We start from the raw sequence: 18,258 nt of genomic DNA on the forward strand, positions 1-18,258 counted from the left end.
CCCTCTTTCTCCTCTCTCCTCCCCCCCTCCCTCCGTGTGTGTGTGTGTGTGTGTGTGTGTGTGTGTGTGTGTGTGTGTGTGTATTTTGAGACAGGGTCTCCTTGTAGCCCCAGCTGTCCTGGAACTCACTATGTAGACCAGGCTAGCCTTGAATTCACAAAGACCTACCTGCCTCTGCTTCCCAAGTGCTGGGATTAAAGGCATGCACCACCACGCCTGGCGAAACTGTGTATTTTAATAATGAAATTGAGATCCTTTTTAAAAGTTAAAACCTCATATATGTCTTAGAGAGTTTATACTGAGTACAATATTGTATAACTGTATTAATTCAACTGTAAAAATAAATAAAAAATAAATAAATAAAAAGAATTGAATCTTCAAACGATATCCTTAGAAATGTAACCATTAGGGAAAATGACACAGGGAATAAAAGATTCCCTTGGTTTTGCCTTAAGATCATAACCTCATCCTGTTGTGACAGAGAGTAGACCCTCCTCAGCAGCCCAGTTGAGGTGCTACCCACCAGCTGCTCCATCCTCTCAGACATGCCCACGCTCAGATCCAGGGATCCATTTCTGAAGGTGCATCAGGTCATCAGTGTAGCCACTGCTGCCAAATGGGCTCTGGTTACAGCTCTCATCTCTCTATCACTAAGGAAAATCACTGGCTCCACACAGCGTACCTCCCCTCTGCCAGCTGGCTTGCTCTCCAGGCTTTGTCTGCTCCTGTTGCTGGCACTTTATGTGACCAGCCCTGAGATCTACATATTTCAATGGGCTGTGTTACATCAGTTTCCTAAGTTTCACGAGGGGGCTGTAGACCTCATGTGATTCTGGTATTTCAGAGAAGAGAAACGGAGAGAGAAAGGCAAAGTGAGAGCATTGGTGAAGAGCCTTGGAGCCAGGGAGAACCAGACACAGAGGGGAGCAGGAGGGATGGGGAAGGCTGCTGCCCATGCTGACATAGGCCACTGCTCATAAGTGCCCACTCAGCTCATGGTAGATCCTGGGAGGGTACGGCCTGGCCACTCACTCTCATTTTCCTTCCCCTTGCTCAGGTCACACCATGTGTCTTCAGTTTCGCCAGCTCTACCTTCAGTCTCTCACCTCTCCTTCTGAGCCTATGCTGGGAGTTTACTTGGGCAACTCTACCTTCAGCTCTATTAATTTCCACTGGTTTCTTTTTCTGCAGTCTGATTTCTTTGCTGAGAAAAATCTCACTCTCGTCTGCTGTTACTTCTCAAAGCCTCCTTGTGATGGCCTCCTGGAGCTCCCCGGGCAGGTCTCTAATACCGTCTCTGTGGGCAAAATCCACTCACAGGGCCTCAGCAAAATCACTGAAGGAGTGTCCATGCTGACCACAGTCAGGCCTCAATAGTATCCATATCTTCCCATGTGTAATGTAGTGTTCCCTGATGGGACCAGCACTATGAAGTGTCACTCTTAAGTGTCACTGTGTTCTCCATGTACACCTAAAACATGGGTTCTCAACTATAGTCAAACTGCAGCAGATCAGCAGCTACACTGATCTCAGATTGCAGATATCCAGGACAACCCAGCAAAAGAACAACCAACCCCATGTCACTAGAGGTAGTGTGAGAATGGGCACAGCTTGGCTAAGCACAAAGTAAAATAATTCTGGAAGAACTAAGAGTTGACTAGCACAGCCAGACTCTTGGTTGGTTCACTCCCTGCAAAGCCTCAGTATTGAGGAGAACCTTTACCTAGAACACAGTCTGTTTCTTCTTTGGGGAGTTTCTAGTGACCGCCCCCCCTGTCTGACTTGGCCCCTTCGTCCTGCAAGCTGAGTGGCCTGCTTCACCAAACCCCAAACAAACCTCTTGAGTTTGGTCTCTTAGCAAATGGTGTTTCTTCCTTTTTAGAGGAAATTTTCTGATGCACAGAAACAAACAGGGATGCCTACTCTTCATATAAGCTCAGAGACCCCTTCCAACCCAAGGAGCAAGTGGGGCTCCACTGTCTGAACAGAGAAGGCCCTGCCTGGTGAGGAAACATTAGGTTTGAGGAGAGCCACCAAGGTAAGCAAGCAGCCTAGCTACCTGGGCAAGTCCTGGTACTGTGCGTGATTTGCTCACTACTCTCAACTGGGGTCCCCTGGAAACACCAGCATCGGGTTTCCCTCCATCCTTGTCAAGGATGCAAGTTCTCAGGCCTGGGTCACGTCTACTACATCAGGCACTCTGTACATTAAGACTGACTCATGAAGTCTAATAGAGTTCATGAGGCCATATGGTGATTCTCACACACCAAACCACCAAACAAAAGGCACACAATGGAAGGAGCCATCATAACTAAAGACCAGAAACCCATGCATTCCTGATACTAGTGACATCATTAACATTTTAATAAACTATGCCACCTCTGTGGAGAGGAGGGTGAACCAGGCAAACTAGACATTTTCAGTCTCAGAGCTCAGTAGCAAGATGCCTCTCCCACACCTCCCAGGACTCCCAGGAACACTCCCCCAGCAGCCTCTGAGGGGGAGAGAGGAGGAAAACACAATGTGCTTGCTTGCTTCCTCCAGTCACAGAGACAGAGCTGAATCGTGCTGCTTTTAATGCTTTGGGTTGGAAAAATAATCCCTGAGAAAATTGCTTATGTTGATTGCAGTTATTCAGCAATGGGAACAGCACATCCTTGGTTCCCTCTCCATGTCACGATACGTGAGGCATGATGAGCCTTTCCTATGTGCAAAGAAAAACAAATTTATGGAAAGTCTATGAAGAATCATAAAATTATAATCCAAATGATCCTCAACTTGAACCTGACCCTTACAGCAATTCTACACTGACACCCCTAAAATACTTCTCTCAGGTCAAGACTTCCAAGTGACAACTGCAAGGCAGACAATGCAGAGAACAGTTTTGGACTGGGTCACAATCTTTACCTTAAAAACCATTATCTAATAAATCAAAGAAAAATATTAAAGACCCAACGTTAATACATTTATGAAATGAAGATGGAAAGCTTAGAAAGTCTCAGAACGTAACTGTTTACACTCAACACAGCGTGTATTAGATTTAACCTAAGGGCTGGCTCGCCGTGATGAAAAGGAACAGAATTTAAAACTTGGAAATGAAAGAAAAATATATTAGACATACCGCCCTGGAGCTCCTGGGGCAGGGGACACAGTCTTCTTGAGTTCCTTTATGATCACTAGTGGCACACCCCCCTCTTATGCATAGGCCAATGCTGACAAGTCTTTGGGTGGCACATCAGCATCCCAGCAGCATGCAGCCCCATCAACTGCCACTTTGCTGTCACTCTACCACCTCCTGAGTGCCTTAGCATGTTCCTTGATCCTTGGGTTTATAGGCACACCCTAGTCATTCATGCCCACAAGCCCATCTTGGTCCCAGGCCTTCTCAGATCTATAACATTCCTATGAAATCTCACCTGTCTGCAGCTATAAGTCCTATCTCTAAACTGATTCCCAAATTTATAACTTTGTCAGTGTCCTCCAAACTCCCACAGTTTCAAAGGCACCTCCAATACCACAGTCCACTGTACTTATAACCTCTATATAAGCCAAGCCACATGTGGGGCTTCCTCAGAGGCAACACCCCTTCTGCTGAGCTTCCAGGACCAAGAGGATTTTAAATATCTTTCCCAACTAGCCTGCATCAAGCCCACTACCTTCCTCCCGAGCACCCCTATCCATCCATCCTGTCCTCATCTCTTTGGCAGCCCTGCTCCTATCCCAGCTCCAACAGCTCTGGTGCACTTTCTGCCTGAGAACTGGAAAACTGTTTACCAGGTACACAGCCAACCTTGTCCTCCCTGAAGTCCCTCCATCAACATCAAAGCCTTGAGAACAACTGGCCCACCAGGCCCTCTTCTGCTTCCCCTTCTCTGAGAGCATTCCACCTCATCCCCGGACCATCCAGGCCCAGGTCTATTGCACCAGTACCCTCCTGCCCCATGCCAAACAGGACCTCTGTCTAGCACATGTACCCCTCCTCTGTACAGCCACCATCTGTGAGAACTCAATTCAAATATCACTGTGTGGCTCACATCTTCTCTAAGCCATCCCCAGCCCACCTGCCAAGGGTCAGCCAGGTCCCAGTGCCACAGACATTCAGAAATCTGTTTCTTGCCGTCAGAGCTCTCCTTCACATTACAGTCCACTCACGGCACTTTCTCAACATCTCCTCCACTAGATAGCATGCTACGCTATTTTTCCAAATTAAATTTCCATAACTCTTGGAACACAGCAGACACCAGTCAAGATTTGATGAGAAAATAAACAAATGAAGAGATGAGCTCTCTTCAATAAGTCCCATCACTCATAAAATGTTAAGTACATTATTCATCCTGCACATTAAAATCTACTCAGGTCTTTTAGATCCAAAATTAGGTTCAAAAGTAGGAAACAGTCAATAAGATGAGTTAAAGCTTCATTATTCCAACAAAAATGTGTGACGGATAGAGACTGCCACTCACTAAGAGCCACTCACTCACTGAGGTGTCACAGACAGGCAGTGCTGCTTGGGAGCACAGCTTATGTCTAAAGGGTGGCATCCAATACATGTCAACGAGTACACCTATGCAAAACTCTCACAAGGTCAGACGGTAGCCACACTGCCCTACCCACTCCCCTTCACAGCTTCCCCGTCACTTCCTCCTTCCTTCAGGACCCCAAGCAAACACAATCACACACCACATCTTCTAGAATTTCACACCAATGGAGTTATACTGTGTGCGGCCCCTTGGTTTAGCTTCTGTCATTCAGTATAATGTTCAGACTTATCCTGTTCTAGAGTGTTCTTTTTATTGTTGAGCAGTGCTCCATTGTGTGGACATGTCACAATTTATCCATTTACCAGGTGAAAAACATCTACCTGTCTCACTTTGTGGTTATTAAAACTAAAATCCCTGTGAGCAGTTGTGTGCAAGATTTGGTATGGACAAGCCATTTTCATTTTCTTGGGAACGTGCTGGAAGAGAAGTGGTTAAGAGGTGTACATGTACTTCAACTATGTTGAGAAACTGGCAGTCTGGGGCTGGAGAGATGGTTCAGCAGTCCAGTTCCCAGCACCCACATGGTGGCTAATAGCCTCCATAACTCTAGATCCAGGGGACCTGATGCCCTGTTCTGACCTCCATGGACACTGAACAACATGGGTGCACTTACATATATAAAGGCAATACACTCATACACATAAAATAAAAAAATAATAAAATTTTTATAAAAGAAACTGGCAATCTGAAGTCAGGCATGGTGGTGCATGCCTTTAATCTCAGCACTCGGGAGGCAGAGACAAGTGGATTTGTGTGAGATCCAGACCAGCCTGGTCTACATAGGGAGTTCTAGGCCCACTGTGACTACAGGGAGACCCTGCCTCAAAAAGAAAGGGAGAGAGAGAGAGAGAGAGAGAGAGAGAGAGAGAGAGAGAAGAGAGGGAGAGAGAGGAGAGAGAGGAGTAGTCGTGGTGAAATAGACAATACATAAAAAGACCAGGTAGGAGGTACAGATCTGGCAATTAGTTTATAAGGTGGTTGTACAACTACATTCTCACCTTCAGAATGTGAGCGTCTGACTCCTTCAGGGGCCTGCTGACACCTGTATGATCATGCTTGACACTGAAGTCACCACAATAGTGTATAGTGGGGTCTTATTGGCTTTTTATGTTTTTATTTCATTTTTTATGTGTTATGAGTGTTTGCTTGTATATATGTAAGTGCACCCATGCCATGAAATGCCCGTGGAGGCTAGAAGAGGGCATCACATTCCCTGGACCTAGAGTTTGGGATGGTTGTTAGCTGCCAAATGGGTGTCAGGAATCAAACCCAGATCCTCTGCAAGAATAGCCAGGGCTCTTAACCCCTCAGCCATCTCTACAGCTCCAAAGGTCTTATGGTTTTGATTTACATTTTTAGTGACTAATGGGATTGAGTTAGTTTTCATGTGCTTAATTTGCCATTTGTACATCTTCTTGGATATAATGTCTATTCAAATTATTTGCCCTTTTTTTTGTCTTTTTGAAGCAGGGTCTCCTTGTAGCCCCAGCTGGCCTGGAACTTACTATGTAGACCAGGCTGGCCTTCAACTCACAGAGATCCACCTGCCTCTGCCTCCTAAGTGCTGGGACTACAGGTGTGCATGCAGCTGTCCATATTTTTAATTGAGCCATTACTTTATAATGTACAAGTCTTTCAATACATATGACCTTTAGACTCTGTGGTAGTTTGAATGAAAATGTTCCCCATAGGCTCCAAGTATTTGGACATTTTGTCCCACAGATGATGGTGCTGTTTTGGGAGACCTTAGAAGGTGTGGCTATCCTAGAGGAAGCATGTCACTGGGGGTGGGCTTAGAGAGTTCTTAAGCCTTGCCACATCTCCAGTTTCTCTCTTGCTTCCTGTGCCTGTGTGATGATGTGAGAGCTTAGCTTCTGCTGCTCCTGCTCCAGCCACCATGCCTCCCTGCCATGACGGACTATAATTCCCCTGGAACTGTAAGCTCAGATAAACTCTTCCTTCTATAAATTGCTTTGGTCAGCGTTTCTATCACAGCAACAGAAAAACGACTAATACAGACTCCCAATCTATACCTTACCTCTTCATTCTTTTTAAAAAATATTTTATTGGGACTGGAAAGATGATTCAGCAGTTAAGAGCACTGACTGCTCTTGCAGAGGACCCAGGTTCGATTCCCAGCACCCACATGGCTGCTACAAACCATCCTTAACTCCAGTTCCAAGGGAATCCTGAAGCACTCTTCTGACCTCCGAGGCAATGCATGACACGGGTGCACTCACATACATGCAGGCAATACACTCATACACATAAAATAAAAATAAATATTTAAAAAATATATCTTATTTTTTGTGTATGAGTATATGCCTACATGCATGTAAGTGCACCCATGTCATACAATGCCAGTGGAGGTCAGAAGATGACATCAGATCCTGTGGAACTGGAGTTAGGACAGTTGTTAGCCACCATATGGGTGCTGGGAATTGAACCCAGGTCCTCTACAAGAGCAGTCAGTACTCTTAACCTCTGAACCATCTCTCCAGCACCCCTCTTCATTCTCTTAACCACATCTCTAAAAGAACAAAAGTTTTTCGTGTCAATTAAGTCAATTTACTAACTCTTTTTTATGTGGATTCCATTTTTGGTGTTGTGTGTAAGAAATGTCACCTAGTCCAAAGCCATAGTTTTTCCTTCCACAAGTTTTACTATTTCAAGCTTTACATTTAGACCTATTATTCACTTTGAATTAACTTTCCATACTGTTCAATTATAGGTTGGAGTTCACTGTTTAAGATAATCATTGTGGCATCCTGTATCAGAGAGAGCCTGCATTGTAATTGCTGCCGCACCCTTGTTGAAAGGCAGGTGTCTGCATATTGAGGGCTCAACTTCTGGGATGTCCATTCTGTCTCTGATTGGTTCCTCTTATCTTTATACTATGCTGCCTCTATCACTAGAGCTTTTTCAGAAGCCTGGAAACCACATGTTCCAACCTTCTTCAGTCTCACAGTTATGGTTATTCCAGTCCCCAGCATTTTCATATAAATTTAGAATCATTTGCAAATTCTGTCAAAGCAAACAGCTTCTGGGATTTTCATCCTAATGCTGCTGAACCTGAGATCAATATGTGAGAGTCGGCATCATCCCCACCATCTCTCCATATGCCGAGGTCATCTTCAGTGTCACTCAGCTGTGCCCAGCATTTTAGAGAATGCAGGTCTTTCTTTTGTCAGATTTATCCATAGGTTTTTGTTGTCTTGGTTTTCTTTTCCCTATGCTATTGCAAATAGTATTTTTAAATTTCAGTTTCTGACAATTTTGCCGATATACAGAAATACAGCCAAGTTTTGTATAAAAATTTTCAGTAGTTAACCTTGATAAACTCACTTAGTTCTTGTGGCTATTTGGTGGCTTACACTCAACCTTCTACATAGACAGTTGTGAGGTATTCAGACAAAAGCAGGTTGCATCTTCCTTTCCAGCCTAGGCACCTTTGGTTTCTTTTTTCCTCAAACATCCAGGGCAAGGCTGAGTAGAACTGGGGAGAGCCACATCTTAGTCTAGACCCTGATCATGGGAATACACTCTCACTGCTGAGTATACCAATGATTGTGGATTTCACAACAGCCCTTCACCAGGCACAGGGACCTATGAGTTGCTGGCTGTATCAGAAATGGATGTTGGATGTTATTAGATGCTTTTGTGATTTTATTAGGGCAATCTTTTCCTTTGAAGATTAACATAATCAATTTTATCAACTAATTTTCAACTGGGCAACCAACTCAATTACCCGAGATTGGTCCCTCTTGTGTATGACTAGTTACATTTTCATATAATGTTGGATTTGATGGATTTTGAGGCTATAACCCTAAAGTTATGAAAACCATTGGTTCATGCAATCTCTTCTTGCATTGTCAGGTTTCGTTAGAGGATAAGGCTGACTGCTTGTGCTGATTCGGGGGGAATATCCCTTATTCCTAATTTGTAGAAGACTTTGTGCATAATTGGCATTATTATTCCCCAAATGTTTAATAAATCCACAATGGAAATTATGTGGCCTGGAATTTTCTTTTAGAGGTTATTTTTCCCCTCTAAACACAATTTCTACAATAGATATAAGGCTATTAAAGTTATCAGCTTCCTCTTGAGTAAGCTTTGTAAGTTGTTTCCCAATGAACTTGTCCGTATGAGCTGTACAGTTCATTGGCATAGAAATAATACCCTCTGATGATGCTTCCCTCCTATAATGATATCCACCAATGATGCTTCCCTCCTGTAGTGATGCCCACTGGAGCTGTTTCCCTTCTTGGACTCCGCTGTGATTGCTCATGTTGGTCAGCTGTGTCTTTACTCTGTTTTCCATCAGTCTGTAAAAGGTTTCTCACAGATGCAACTTTTGCCTTTACTGATTTCTCTCTAACAGTTTTCTGCTTCTATTTCACATATTTCCATTCTGTTCTTTCTCCTTCTCACTCCTTCCTTTGGGGTTCTTTGCCCTTATTCCTCTAGTTTCTTTTTTTAGTAATTATTATTTATTTATTTTTATTTTATGTGTATGAGTGTTTTGCCTGCAAGTATGTAAGTGCACTTGTGTTGTACAATGCCTGCGCAGACCAGAAGAGGACACTGGATCCCTGGAACTGGAGTTAGGACAGTTGTTAGCTGCCATGTGGGTCCTGGGAACCAAACTGGGTCCTCTGCAAGAACATCCAGTGCTCTTAACTGCTGAGCCACCTCTCGAGCCTATCCTTTAGTTTCTTAACACCTAGAGAGTTATTTGTGTGCTGGACAGTTCTGCTTTGCCCCAAAACTGGCCTCACTGGTCAAGAGCCTGGGCTGAAGCCCAGCTCACTCCTCCCTTCTGAGAACCCAGAGCCAGCCTTGGAGCACTGACTCAGAATGACCCAGCGTCAAGGACCTAAAGGTGTCTGTCAGAGCTGCAAGACATGAGCTCTCATCCTTCTCCCCTAATCACCAACTGATACTGTCTGGAAGACACTAATCCCATTCTCCTGTCACTGAAATTGTGGCCTCTATGGTACAGTCTGAAAGTTAACCTTTGACACAAGTCTTCAATTTGACCACATGCTAAAAATAAAGCCTGTTTTCAAAAGAAACAGAAATGTGTTTGCAAGTAGGAATGACTATAACAGAAAATGTATTTTTGTAAGAAAAAGAAAAATCTGTGACTAGCACTAGTGTTTCTCAAGATTAATTATACAACCTCAGATCTCTAAGTAAGGCAAGTTCTTCAACACCACAGGGAGGCTGCTCAGGAGAAATGAGGGCAGCCAGGACAACTCACCAGTGTCCCAAGCCTCTCCCTCCCCCGTGACCCTGCAGCAGAGGCCTTCAAAACCTGAAAAATTCTTCCCAAACTACTCCTTTCCTGTCAAAATCATTGTAACAGTCCTTCTCAGAGTGGCTGACAAAGTTTCTCTTTTGTCATGTGTTCAAAAATCATCAATCTTTTGTGCTCCTGACCAAAATGTTGTTTCGTTTGTTTGGGGTTTTTGTCTGTCTGTCTGTCTGTCTTTCTGATTTTAAGACAGGGTCTCATGTAGCCTAAGTTGGCCTCACACATGCTATGTATCTGAGGATGAATTTGTTACCTCCACTTCCCAAGTGCTGGGATCACAAGTGGGCTCCACCACAGTTTCATATAGAACTAAGGATTGAACCAGGACTTCATGGATGCGAGGCAAGCACTCTACCAACTGAGCTACATCCCTAGCCTCCAGCTTATAGATAGTCTTCACAGCCTTGCTCACATAGAGATGTCAGTTCTGACTGAGTTTGGCAGCCTACTGGTCCTGGAGAGTCATGCTTCAGTGTCTGAGGCTGGCTGGCTCAGGTGGGTCTGAGATGGCCTACATGAGGACCACTTAGTTTTTCTCCATGTGACCCCAAATCCTGGGCTCGTCCTTATGGTAGGGCCAGGGTCCTGTGTATGACCCCACAGTCCTAGCCCCAGCCCTACTCCTAGGCTTGTCCTCATGGTCTGCATAGAACAGATATTCACAAGGAGTCCTGATGCTGAGATTAGGTGCTGGCGCCAGAACTGCTACCATCTCACTGGTCACATGTCAAGGTCAGCTCAGGTTCAAGTGAAGAAGTCAATTCCATCTCTTGACCAAAGTAAGGTCATCTTGTGACTGCAGGAAGGGATGGAGAATTGGTGCTCCTTCCCAAATCTCTCATGCTCTTCTCTACTTTGTGTCCTGAGAGGCTGACCTCCCTGCATCATTACTCCAGGACCGCTTCTAGCATAGTCCTGTGCTCACCATTTGCTTAGACCATAGTCTGAACAGTGTACCCAGCCCTACGTGACTGCCCTGTTAACCTGCCTGTATAAAAAGGCATCTGACTGCATGACCTCTGCATCCTTCACACTAAGAACACAAACACTCTACACCTAAGATCCCGCCACATCTCCCCCCATGACCCTGAAGAGGTAGTCCAGAATACACAAATGTATGTGCACATTTCCATGTATATGACTTACTAATAAGCATGCAATAGGAGCCAGACAAACCCATTGATTAGATGAGTTAACTGCTTTGTGTGTATATGCACATGGGAAGGGGTGTTGGACAGAGATACACATGTATACTACATATGCTGCATATGCACATGTAGAGGTCACAGGTCAACATTGGGCGCCTTCTTCCATCACTCTTCACCTTATTTTTTTGAGACAGTGTCTCTCACTGAACCTGGAGCTCATCAGTTTAGCTAGGCTAATGGCCAGTAAGCTCCAGGCGCCCTCCTGTGTCTGCCCCTGTCCTCAGCACTGGGATCACCTATAAACACCACCATGCTCAGTTTTTACCTCGGTCTGGGGATCCGAACTCAAGTCCTCATGCTTACACAGTATGGCCTTTACCCACTGAGCCATCTCTCCAGCCCCTGAATGAAGTAAATGCATTTGGGTTTGTTGGTTGGTTGGTTGGTTGGTTTTTTGACAGGGTCTCCCTAGTCCAAGCCCACCTAGAAGTCACTATGTAGACCAGGCTGGCCCTCTTCTCACAGAGATTCACCTGCCTCTCCCTCCCAAAGGCTGGGACTAAAGTTGCGCCCCACCACGCCCAGCAGCAAGTGAATTTGGAAGAAGTACTTCCCATGTTCTGTGTGGACACCCCTCTATTCTGTCCTTGGGAAAACAGTAAAGTGGGCAAGTGGTAGCCTGACTGGTGAAACCACAAAAACTTAAGAGTGAAGGCTAGAAATACGAACAGTCTGGAAGTTAAAGTCTCTTGGCCTGATTGGACAGTGAAGGAGGAAAAGAGTCATGCCTGGAGAGGAGCTCAGGGAGCCCAAAGCCCTCTCTGTGGCCCAGGCAGAGCTGCCTGCCTCCCTTCCCATCTGTAACTTCTGGTCTTTAGCCTGCAAGAAACTTGATCAGGGAAACCTGAGTGGCAGCAGCTCCACCCTCACCCAGCCTGCAGCTGCACAACCAGCAGCTGCACAGGGCGCAGAGCTGACCCAGGCCCTGGAAGTCGCACTCAGTTGGCTCTACCACCAGACAGCAGTGGTCTTTCCAGAAAGGGAAAGGAGGTACCACTAACCCCTCAAAGGTTACCAGAGTCTGCCTCCCTATGAGAATAAAGCAGTGTTTCTAGATTTGGGTGACCCTAGCTCCCAGACACAATGGTAAAGTCTTCAGCTGCTGCTCAGAGCCCAGTATGTCTTCTTGCTGATCTGGCAACAACCTTATGCCCCAAAAGGCCACTTGAGCCAATGGGTATTGTGTGGATCACTTTTAGAAAGGGGAAACTAAGAGAAGGCAAGCAGGTGACCCAAAGTCACCTAGCAAAAGACTGCAGCACAAAGCTAGGTCTGTCTGACCCTGGAAGACCCATAAGAACCGCATCTTACCTATCTCCAGGAAGAGATAAGTGGCCTGGGACCAACAGTGTCTTCCTTCTATGTGGCAGATTTGTGTGCCCATAGGAACAGTAGGCCCTGCCCTCCACATATAGTGACATACACGCAGCAATCTCCAGCTTAGGCAGGATTCCAGTTCAAAAAGCTAAAAGCATTATAAATAAGAACAAGCAGCTATGCTCAGTATCAACCTGCAGCCCAGCCTGTTCCAGGTTACCTTTCACAGGGACCAGTCATGTCTGAGGAAATAAGCTGCCCACTCTCCACAGCACTCTAGATTTCAGTCTGTTGTTCACATGTGTATACTGCCACACATCTTCATGAAGAAACTCAGTAACCATCAACAGTGTGCAAGCCCCAGGACCCGCAGAAAGGTTCAGACACTAGAGGAGAGCCCAATTCCTGTCTTGCCAGGGTGTCCATTCTCCAGGGGCCTGTGGGAAGGGCACCTTGGGGAAGACTAGCACCGGACAACCTGAAATTCCCAGAGGAGATGCCACCAGAGAATGGCTCTCAGAATACTGTGCCTCCTCCCCACACCTTGAGAGTTGCGTTCACCACCAGGCAAGGGCTGTATGCACACTGCAGGAGAAGCAAGAAGATAGCAGCTGCAGCCACGCCCTTCCTGTAGGCTCCTCATATCACTTCTTCCTTTCCCTGACCTTGGCTGAATGGGGTTCATGCACATCACAAGACCTAATCCTCAGGTGTATCTGTCTAGCCACTCTGTGCTATCCCATACTGAGTTGCAAGTTCCAGAAGGCTGTGACTGTTGACCTTGCCTCAGACTCAGGTTAGACTCTTCTACCTCTACATCAGTGACCTAGGGCAAAGATGTCTGCCACACCTTAGTGTCACCTCTGACAAAATGAGGCTCTTATGATAAGGAAGGACTGTATGATAAGGAGTATATAATAAGGAGGTGAGAATGGTGCCTGCAACTCTGAGCAGATGCTTTTTTTATCCTGAATTTAAAGTTGGGTGGAACTTAAAGGAGCAGAGCAGGCAGGTTCTAGTTATTTCTGTAGATAGGAAGAGCCTTCCCAGGACAGCACACACAGGACCCGGGCTCAGAGCTCTCACAGCACTGCCCCTGACAACACATACCATGGCAACCCCTTCCTACTCCCTCTGACCCAAGTCCGCTGCATACGTGCAACTGTGTTGGTGTGTACACAGGTGTCTTTGTGCAGCTCTGTGTTAGTATGTATACACCTTTATGTTGCATGTATACTTGCTTGTGTGCATATACATCTATGTGAGTGTACATGCACATTAGTGAGCATGCACATGCCTCTGTGCATATGCACCTACGTGTGTGCGCACACATGCACAATGCCAATGTAAACACATAGTAACATTTCCAGTGTGTCCCTCAGGAAATCTCTTCAGATATCCCTGAGTTAAACTGAATGTAAGTTGTTTTTTTTTTTTTGAATGAGCCAACAGGGCAATCCCAGTTCACTCTTCCCCAGGCCTGAAACCCAAAACCACTCACTGCACTTGCTAGCTCTGGGTTGAGATGGGACTGTGAAATCACATGCATCTAAAGGAAATAAAGTATATTATTGCAACGTTCACCAAGCTGAGGCTTTACTCCAGGCAGGCTTGCTGGAAGATTAAACCAAGGATTCTAGTCACAGGGGCTTACAGACAGCTCCTTAAAGACAATCCAGGGACTGTCAGTCCTATAATTTCCTTGCAAATAAACTATCAGTCAATTGACATGCCTTTATGCAGAGTCACTGGGCTCACCCTATCAAGCCCATTCTGCATGAGAATGTCCACTGCCATTGCTGGCCTCAGGCTCCTCGGGGCATTTCTACTTTCTGCCCCCAGGCCACAGAGACTTCTTTTCTCTTCTTACTGCAACCTCATCTGCCACAGAAAGCCAGGCCTGAGTGGAAAGTGAGTCCTGCATCAAATGGGAAAGCAAACCTGTGGATGATCTCCAGCAGCTGCTGGATTCCAGCTGAGGAATACAAAGCCACATGTCAAGAAGGTCATCCCACTCCACCCAGCTCCCATGCTGGGCTCCTGAGTGCCTTCCTTTCCATTCTCCGTAAGAGAAAGACCTGTGCTGTCCTGCCTCATACTGTCCTTGCATCTAGAGCTGTGTTATCTCTTGTTCTAACCACCTAAGAACCTGTTTATCTCCTCCACAGCACCTGGCATTGATGCAGGTAAGTTCTTTTTTTGGTCTTTTTGACACAGGGTGTCCTTGTAGTGGGGCTGGCCTGGAACTCACTATGTAGACCAGGCTGGCCTTGAACTCACAGAGATCCACCTGCCTCTACCTCCCAAGTGCTGGGATTAAAGGCATGAGCCATCACGCCCGGCAAGTAGATAAGTTCTTAATAAACTGACCTGGCTCAATTGGTATGGGTTGAACAACATGTGTTCCCCAAAATTCACACATGGGGGTTCCAGCCCCCAGGAACTCAGAATGTAGCTTTTTCTGGATATGAAGTCACTGCAGATGTAATTAGGGGGTATGATGTCATACTGGTTAGGGCGGCCATGGTTAAAAAGAACTGGTGACTATATAAATGAGGGATCTGCACAGAATGGAGGCCACAGGGAAAGCATCATGTAAGGACTCGGGATGTGTTTCCACAGGCTTAGGAATCCCTGGACACTGGAGAAAGGCTGGAATGAATATCCTACAACCTGCAGGGGAGCGCGCCATACCTCAATCACTTGGCCTTCTGTCCTCCAGCCCATGTTCATCCCAGGGGATTTGATTTCAGTTATACTCCCAAATCATGGTGGCCCCAGAGCCACAGAGCATGCCATGTGGATTGCAGAGATCTCTGTTCTGTTCTGGGATACACAGAAGGAACCAAGTTTTTAATGGTTTTCATGCAAATTAAGCAACTTCATATGTTGCATTCACAAGTGAAATTAAAACAGCATTTTAGCATGTGTTAAATTATTCTCAGTATTATTCTGTCCTCTAAAATTCTTGCATCTGAACACTACCTCCTTTGACAAAATAATCTGGCATGTTTATTTGCTGGAATAGTGACTGAGGGACAAGATGGCTATAGGTTTGCAATCACAAGGAGAGGGGGATAGGGTGAGGGCCCACCTCAGGTCCTAGCTCTCCCTAGGAATATCAAAGTGCAGGACGTTGATACAAAGAGTTAAGAAAACTCAACAATCCCACTTCCCTCTTCCCTACAGCAGAAAGTATGTGGCCAGCAACAGTGAACAGCATCTCTGAGTTACTTGATGCAAGTCTGTAGCTCCCTCCTCGAAACCTCCAGAGAACAAGTAGAGACAGGGGCTTCAAGAAAGGGACCCTGACCAACCATTTTCTCTGCCTAAGATGGAGTCCAAGGAATGTCCCCTCCCCTCCAGCCACCTAGCTCTGAACACAAGAGGACCAGTTCTTAATAAAAGACACATGGGAAACCATTCTGTGCTTGTCCCCAGGCCTGGGCTTGATTTTAACTTATAAACTTGCAAAAGGGAAGCCCCGGGCTGCTTACAGCTCACCAGTATCAGTGTGTCCATGTGGCAATCAGTGCAGTTAAGACCCTTTCAATGCCACACAAATGTTCAGCCCGGTTTCCAAGTGTTTCTTTTTTAGGGAGAAACGACCTCACTCTCTCATTTTTCCCTTTAAGCAAAAGCTGCTTTGCACATGTGCTTTGAGGCAAATATGACTACATGCAGGAACTGCTGAGCACAAATGACCTCACAGCAGATGGAAACTTCTAGAACCCTGAATTTCAGACAGTGGCTAATGGTTTACTCTTTACCTACCTTTTGACCCAAAGGGCCAGCCACTCTGTACTGGGATGTTTTGATATTTAGCCTTCACTGCCATAGTTTAAAATAAACCAGTCCAGGCTCTGAACAACATCAACCCAAGAAATTTCCGTATGACTGTAGTTTCAGAGTGTTTTGGTCCAATCTGCCTGCTATAAGCTAAACATTAGATTCATTCCCTTCTTTGTTGTTTCAGAGATGAAAGGGCTGCTAACAGTGTTCTAAGAAAATCTCTCTAGAAGTGAAACCCAAAAATGATTATTGAAGTTTGCCAATCCATATGTCAAAGAGCATACGCTTTGATGATGGCATGTTTTAATCAACACAGCACAGAAAGCTTCTTAAGCCTTCCCCTTAAAATGGAACAGCGTTTTCTTTAAGCCTATTTTGGAAAACTTTGCCTGCCTCTCATTTGGACATCTGTCTTTTATTATCACTGGCATCAATAACCAGATGACAACCCAGTGTTCTCAATGCCTTCAAAATTAGACCCTGCTCCTTAGCCCACCCCATCTTCAATTATAATTGTATTGACCTGCCTCATTTATAAGCAACATTTTTACCTCAGGAAGTTAGTTGTTTGTTCTAAAGTGCAGGTTCTGTTTTCATAAATATGTTCAGAAAATTATCTAAAACTGGTATGCATGCAAAATTTATGCTAAACATTTTCTGACCTGATTTTACATTTAACAACATAATATGCAAACTTACGAATAAAATTAAACATTTTACTTTTGCAGGTCACTTAGTTAACATTTTGTTATTAACAAACTGTCCTGCCTACAAGCCAATACACCCCATTAAGAAGTAAATAACTCTTCCTAATTATGGTACTCTCCGATTTCAATATTTAACACCTTTTAAAGAGCTGAGGATCTTAAATTTCCTTGTAAACTGTATTGACCAAAATATTGGACATAGGATTTTAATATTTCTAATATATAAAGGTTAAGGACTTTAGTATTTTTAACATATAAGGGCTCGCCATTCTTAGAAGTTGCCCCAACTCCTGACCCTGCTCTAGAACTTGCATGAGATGAAAACAAACTTTGGTCGCCTCCGGATGTGGTCAAGGTTCACACTGCAGCCCCAGGGGAGCCACAAGTCAAGAGCAAGCGGTGCTCAGAATCTGGAATCCGGCACGCAGTGAAGATGAAAATTCTAAACCAACCCCCAAAGAAGCCGGGGCTTTAACACCCTGCGTGCGCCGTTCTGCAGGCTTGGATACGTGAGGAATTCCTCGGTGGGGAAAGTAGTAAGTCATTTCACAGCCCAGCCCTCGGCTTTGATGGATGTATCCTTTAAACATGCCCCGCCGCCCGTCCGTTCAACGGCAGGGTGAGACTGCAATGCCACCTACGAAAACTGTTCAGACAAAGCCATCGCAGGAAGCTGCGCGGCGCGGAAACGGTTTTCTGATCCCTCAGGGCTGGCAGCGAAGCCGACCTCCCAATTTAACGTTAGGGTGCAGCAGAATCCCATCTGCGACCAAGCAGCCAACTCTCCTTCCCGTGACCCCCGACCAGAACCCGGACGTCTCCTCAGCCCTCTCCGGCCCGAACCCTCCAGGGCGGGTCCCCCCTCCCCGGGCCCTGCCGCCTGGTCCCCTCCCCGGCCGCCCCGCACACAATGGCGCCCCCGGAGCTCCCGCCACCCGTCCCCGCGCCCAACGCGCCTCCGGGTCCGCGCACAAAGGAGGGCGCGCGCCAGGTGCTCCCGCGCGCTCCGCCGCGCGCCCGGGTCGGGGACCCGGGCGGAGACCCACCCGGTACCCGGGCGCAGGCCGGACCCGCTGGGGACACTTACTTTCTCGATGGTCCCGGGAAGCAGGCGCTCCAGCAGCCTGCAGAGGACCACCCCATCCTTGAGCGACGCCTGCAAGAAGACTTCGGGGTCCGAGATGGTCTTCTTGGGCGACTCCAGCACGCCCAGGGTGATGAGCCACGTAACGGTCTGCTCCGCCGAATTCATCGCTGCGGCGGCTCGGGCTGCGCGCACGGAGGGGGCTCCGCGCTGATCACCTCGGAGCGGCCCGGGCCGAGGCCGCCCCCACCTCCGCCGCCTCCGCGCCCATGGGCGGCCGCGCGCCGGCGAT

At 46.4% G+C, this 18,258-nt stretch overlaps 1 protein-coding gene across 1 annotated transcript in view; it reads right to left on the reverse strand.

The window, feature by feature from the left end:
• LOC103751674 (rho guanine nucleotide exchange factor 7) overlaps window positions 1-18,206 on the reverse strand; it is a gene marked incomplete at its 3' end in the record, with an annotated part of 85,905 nt that extends 67,699 nt beyond the window's left edge. The window contains 1 exon segment of the mRNA XM_008855175.2: window positions 17,970-18,206. Coding sequence (XP_008853397.2) covers window positions 17,970-18,134 — 165 coding nt within the window.
• Window positions 18,207-18,258: the final 52 nt, after the last annotated feature.

The sequence above is a fragment of the Nannospalax galili genome, unplaced genomic scaffold, assembly GCF_000622305.1.
Source record: "Nannospalax galili isolate Female #2095 unplaced genomic scaffold, S.galili_v1.0 scaffold267, whole genome shotgun sequence".
NCBI lineage: Eukaryota > Metazoa > Chordata > Mammalia > Rodentia > Spalacidae > Nannospalax > Nannospalax galili.